The 6,000-nt window shown below is 38.0% G+C and overlaps 1 protein-coding gene and 1 pseudogene across 1 annotated transcript; both read right to left on the bottom strand.

The window, feature by feature from the left end:
- Positions 1–710: 710 nt before the first annotated feature.
- Positions 711–1,580, bottom strand: LOC118612392 (olfactory receptor 7A10-like). Its single transcript, XM_036233360.1, has 2 exons — positions 1,226–1,580; positions 711–940 (listed from the first exon to the last, which is right to left on the bottom strand). Exons 1-2 carry the CDS (start codon positions 1,578–1,580, stop codon positions 711–713), a joined length of 585 nt encoding a protein of 194 aa, XP_036089253.1.
- Positions 1,581–2,439: 859 nt separating this feature from the next.
- LOC118612750 lies at positions 2,440–2,558 on the bottom strand (annotated as a pseudogene).
- Positions 2,559–6,000: the final 3,442 nt, after the last annotated feature.

The following is a 6,000-nucleotide window of genomic DNA, read 5'->3' as shown; positions in this document are numbered from 1 at the left end:
TGCTATAGGTGTTAATAAAAAAAAAAAGATATGTCAAATTTCCTTTTTAATGTAGACTCCACTGGGAGATATATGTTTGATAATCAATTTTTGTCAGTGACTGTAGTAGGCAGTGGGAAAAACAGGCCAAAAAAAATAACACCAGGACACCGGTAGTAAAACTCAGTAGCATGTTAGTTAACATTACCAGTAAGAACAGTAAAGGTAGTGATGTAGAAAAAATGACAGTCCCAAAATGAAAACTTTGGTTTCAGATTTTCTTCTGCACTAAAATTAATTGCCAAGTGTAGTTTTTTTCATGTGAGTAATACAACTCAAGATCATTCCCTCAAGAAAACTATAAAAAATTACTTAGAAAGATACATTTTAAAAAGAATAAATTAATTAGAAAGAATAAATAATTTTGATACATTTTAGAAAGAATTATTTTTTAAGAAATACTAATTATCCTATGAAAGAAATAAAAATTTTAAAATATTTCTCAACCAAGATTGAGAAAACATGGGGACAATACGGAAATAGAAAAATAGAAAATTATGCATACACCAGACAGAGCTGAAAGCTTAATCAAGTGAGTTATCAAATTGTAGAAAAAAATTTAAAATAAAGATATGGTGATTCTAAAAAATAAAGAGAAAGAGCAAGTGCTTTTTCCACAATCTGAGCAAAGAATTAAAATTTCTGGCTCTAAAATGTTTTCAGCACTGCAATCATGGACACTTGTTTAATCCCAGAATAATAGATCGATTTATAACCTCCACCCCAAAAACTCTTTTTAGACCCCCTTTTATGTCTTTATTCCTGAGACTATAGATAAAAGGGTTCAGCATGGGTGTGACCACAGTGTACATTACTGAGGCTACTGCACTTAACTGTGAGCTGTGGGTAGCAGCAGAGTTAAGGTATACTCCTAGGCCCGTACAGTAAAATAAAGAAACAACTGAGAGGTGAGACGCACAGGTAGAAAATGCTTTATACTTCCCCTGTGCTGATGAGATTCCACATATGGAAGACACTATCTTAGAGTAAGAGTAAAGGATACCAGCTGTAGGACAACCACCTAGCAGCCCAACCCCAAAATACATCACAACGTTATTTAAAAAGGTGTCAGAACATGCAAGTTGGACCATCTGTTTGAGTTCACAGAAAAAGTGAGGGATTGCTAAGACTGTACAGAAAGTCATCTGCAAAGCCATCAAGCATTGTAACAAGGAATTCAGGACACTCATGATCCAGGACATCAGAATCAACAGTCCACAGAGCCGGGGGTTCATAATGACTGCGTAATGCAAGGGGTGACAGATGGCCACAAAACGGTCATAGGCCATCACGGTTAAAAGACAGACATCCAAACCTGCAAAGAGTAGGAAAAAATACATTTGTGTGATGCAGCCTTGATAGGTTATAACTTTGTTCTGTGTCAGGATGTTCGCCAGCATCTTTGGGACAGTGGTGGAGGTGAAACAGATGTCCACCAAGGACAGGTTGAAGAGGAAGAAGTACATGGGTGTGTGGAGGTGGGAGTCTGAGCTGATGGCCAGGATGATAAGCAGGTTTCCAGACACGTTGACCAGGTACATGGAGAGGAAGAGCCCAAATGTGAGAGGTTGCAGTTCTGGTTCCTTTGAAAATCCCAGAAGAAGAAATTCTGAAATTTGTGTACCATTGCCCGGTAGCATGTAGTGGTAGTCACAACTAGAAAAAAAATAATAACATGATTCATTTTTACACACAGGGTCATTAATATAATAAACTCTTAGAATTTATATTTTTCAGCCAAGGAAATATTTATATTGATCATATTGTCTTTAAGGAAGATGCTGTGACACCTGTTGTTAGGAGTTCCTGTCCCACACTCAGCATTTTCCCCAACAAGTCATCTAATATAGCATATTAATGCAAAATTTTTCATTCACTTCAGGAATTTTTGTTAAGGGCTTGAGGAATTTTTGTTAAGAGCTGACCATCTTCTAGGGTAAGAGTTTACAGTGTTGAAAAACAAAACTCCCTACAACCCAATGATAGAAAAAGAAGATAAATTAGAAAATATGTATATACCATGTCAGATGGTAACTGGTGCTATAAAAAAAACAGGTATAAAATTGTATAAAAAGAAAGTTATATTTCATGAAGTTCCGGTAGACCTGCAGACAAGTCTTCATTTAAACAGAGTCCTAGAGGAAGACAGAATGGGAGTCAGGAAGTTATCTGAGACATGTATGCCTGTTGTGGAAAGAGTTAGTGCAAAGGCCCTGAAGATGACATTTGTTTCAGACAGTCAGCACTCAAATAGAAGAAAAATATCCAGGGGAATGAGCGAGAAACAATGGTGAAAGATGGTGTCACAGACTGTGGAGGAAGGGTATTCTCCCTGCAGCTGCTGAAACTTCAAGTCACGAGGAGACTTGTTCACGTATTGGTTCTTTTACATTTTTTTTACACCTAGAGCACCTGGTCTTCCTAGGTAATCTCCCATCCAAGTACAAACCAGGCCTGACCCTGCTTAGTTTCCGAGATCAGACAAAATCGAGCATGTTCAGGGTGGTATGGCAGTAGACCCCCTTTTACATTTTTCAATCTCTTATAGAATTCCTATGGTTTAAAATGATCCTTTCATTTCCATCTATTGTTTTACATTGTGTCATCTCCATTTAAGGGACACATTTTCAGGTATAGGGTCTTGGATCCCATTATCCAGAGGACTGCTCATGGCTCACAACTCACACTCAAACACAGACACAGCACACTATGGCATCATAGAGCCATGTTACTGCCAGGCTTTTCTCACTTCCAGCCACAAGAATTATAAAAGGAATGATACAGATAGGCACATTGTCAAAATCAACTTATCTTGACCATAAAGAATATAGAAACAGTTCTCAAATTCAAGTTGTTAAGCTTCCCATGAACATATAAACATGGAGCTTCATTTTCAGAAGACCATTTTGTGCCCTGTATTGAAAATTGTTAAAAAGCATTTGAAAAAAGGTGAGAGAGACAAAAACAAGATCTAATGGCTCAGGTGGTCCCTGAGTGATTGTGATGAGAAGAAAGCTCCTTGGTTCTGGCAGCATTTCACCCTGGTTCTATCCCCTTGATGCCCAGAATAACTAATAAAACAGCAAGAAACAGTTTATTTGAAAGAAAATGGAGTAATATCTTTACCATGCCAAAACATAGAACTGATTGAACACCACTAGAAAAATATGCAAAGAGGATTAACACACAATTTTAAAAAGAAAATATATAATCTGTAACAATAGAAGAGGACTTCTAAAAAAATTGTTAAAAATTTTTCAGTGATATTTAGGTGCAAAACTTTTTGAATCAGAAAAATAACTGTCGGTTTTGAATCTCGATCTGCCACGTTAGCTGCTCGAACTTGGAGAGACAACAAAACCATTATAAATTAGTCACTGTAAATTTATATGCTCATTCAAAAGCTTAGCACAGTTCTTTCCTGTCACAAAATGGAATTTATTATAACTGGTGATGATATTTGGCTGATTTTTTTCTTCTACATTGCAAATGTCTCCATTCCTTCCCCACATGTTGGTAACGGAATATGATGAAGTAATGCTTGGTAGCATAGTCTTTTTGACATATTAAATAAAATATTTTATGTGAATACCCCACATAAGTGATAGTGCTGTTAAATGTATTTCTCAAGAATTGCTGTTGCAATGTAATATCTACTTCTGTGGGTCCGGGTCTTCCTAATGAATACAGAACAACCCAAATACATTTCACCATGAAAAGGTTTGAAAATGCCCTCAGTTACTCTATAATTCTCCTCCCCTTAACTTCAAAATTTCTCTAATATGTTCTAATATTATTGAAACCACTTTATGCTTCCCATCAGTTCCTTATCTCATCCGACTGGACTTGCATTCCAATCACTTAATTGTCAATGACTACCCTTGTACTGCTGATTCAACAGACACTTCTCTTTATGTCATATTAAAGAAATTAATTATAAATTCTTTAGTCTACCTAGCATGCAAACATGGCAGTCTCTCAGCTATGAGCTGGGCTAGTTAGGCTCTCAGGTGACCTCAAGCTGAAGTTCCCTCTGACACTCTTGGGCTCTCAGACTCACCTGGATGGGGTCTCTGAGAGAGAGGACTCCGTGTGGAAGTGTGAATTCCACCCTTGATGTTTGGTGACAAACACCAAAAGAGTGTTCTCAGACAAGACAGCAGGAATAAGTGAAGCATTGATTCCCAACCAGACTTAGTAATCCAAAGCAACAACTATGTTCTCTTCAACTCTAGGTTGCACAGCCTGACACTGCGGCACAAGAAATATTTACAGCTTCCCATACCTGCTCATTCACTGTTAGTCCCACCTCTGAGCATATCATTTTCCCATGGGACACTGGTCTGAAAAGAAAGGAAAATTTCCTTCTGATATCTGTTCCCAAGAGACCATAATAGAAATTGGGTGAATCCAATTTTTATTGTTCCTTCTCCAAAACATGCCTGCCTTTCAGTGATCTAACATCCTTGCACTTTATCCTAACCTGAAGTAAATATTTATCCCAAATCTACAACTGAGGAACCTCTCTACACTAGGTCCCATTGACCTCCAAAGTATTGTGTTACGACAGGAAACAGCCCTTGATATCCCCAGAAAATTGGTAACCACTCTTCAACGTGAGAGAGAAGTGTGTTCCTTTGCTACAAAACAATGTAGACTATAATCCTCGGTTTTCAACAAGTCAGTTTGGAGATTCATGCTCTATGAGAGTATATGAATCTAGTTAGAGCTATAGAATACTTACTCTTAAAAATGTTCAACTATAAGATATATTTAAATCTTTTTATACACCATGGACCGAGCCCAAAATCTCAATGCTTGGTTATCTTCTTTCGTTTTTACAAATATCTCTTATTTGTGGTCAGTACCACTATAGACCCCATTTTACATTTGCAAAAATGGAGTTCAGAAAGGTTAAGTGATCTGTCTTAAGTTACGAACTGAGAAAAGGACTAATTTTGATTGAAATTTCCTCAATATATTTCCAGTGCTTATGCCCTCAGCCAGTAGGTCTGACTAGGGGGATTTTGCCTCTAGGTATCATTTTGCAATGTCTGGAGAAAGTTTTGTTTATTCACACCTGGGAAAGTCCTACTTGTACCTAGTGGGCTAAGGCCAGGGATGCGGCAGAATATCCTACAATGCACAGGATAACGCCCACCACAGAAAATTATCCAGCAGAAATTATCCAGGTCAATAGTGGTGAGATGAGAAATATCATTCTTCACCAGAACTTCTCCAACATCAGTGAGTATACGAATCGGTTGGGGACATTTTTCAGATGTACATTCTGTGACAGGTCTGGGGTAATGCAGAGATTCCACATTTGTAACTACCTCCTAGTTTGTATAGATGCTGCAGGTCCTGGTCTATGAACCATCTGAGTATCAAGGCTGTGGTCAAGCATTCTATTTAATAATATGAATTTTTTTTGTACTTCCTTCTCCGTCAAAAATCCAATCACATATGTCATGTTAACCATAGGTTTTCAAATCTTGGATTCAGTAGCTCAACTTATGCACACTCAAGTTTACACGTGCCTTCTGAGTATTGCTCTCATGACAGGAAATAAAACTTTAAGGCCTCTGGTTCTTCATCTATAAGTAGGGAAATTCCGCCTATGTTATGGATTTGGTGTGATAAGTTAGAAAAATGTTAGAACTGATGGGAAATTACTGGCACAGAGCAGATGTTCAGTACGTTGCAGCAGTTGTGACCATGTCCCAGTACTGCACTTACCAAGCTCACTGTAACTTTGGGACAGGGAGTGAGTCAGGATTACCCTGCCATGAGGAGACAGGGAGCTATCATTTTGAAGGAGGACTTCCACGAGGGCCCCACACAATTAGCAGACAGGGGACATTGCTCTACACTGTGTTGTGTTCAGTGACATAACTTCTAACCACCTAACACTGGACCCTTCTAGTTGTTTTACTGTGTCCTATGGTTCACTCTGGGGAA

This window comes from Rousettus aegyptiacus, unplaced genomic scaffold, assembly GCF_014176215.1.
Source record: "Rousettus aegyptiacus isolate mRouAeg1 unplaced genomic scaffold, mRouAeg1.p scaffold_m13_p_16, whole genome shotgun sequence".
In the NCBI taxonomy this organism is placed as follows: Eukaryota; Metazoa; Chordata; class Mammalia; order Chiroptera; family Pteropodidae; genus Rousettus; species Rousettus aegyptiacus.
Note: the sequence above shows the minus strand (reverse complement) of the source record. Positions and strands in the feature narration are given on the sequence as shown.

What these genes read in the sequence shown, in the direction of transcription:
- LOC118612392 (XM_036233360.1), bottom strand. Translation starts at nt 1,580, where the DNA reads ATGTACCTGGTCAACGTGTCTGGAAACCTGCTTATCATCCTGGCCATC. An exon ending in TCTGATGTCCTGGATCATGA is followed by an intron (nt 941 to 1,225) that starts GTGTCCTGAATT and finishes CTCACCTCTCAG; the next exon opens with TTGTTTCTTTATTTTACTGT.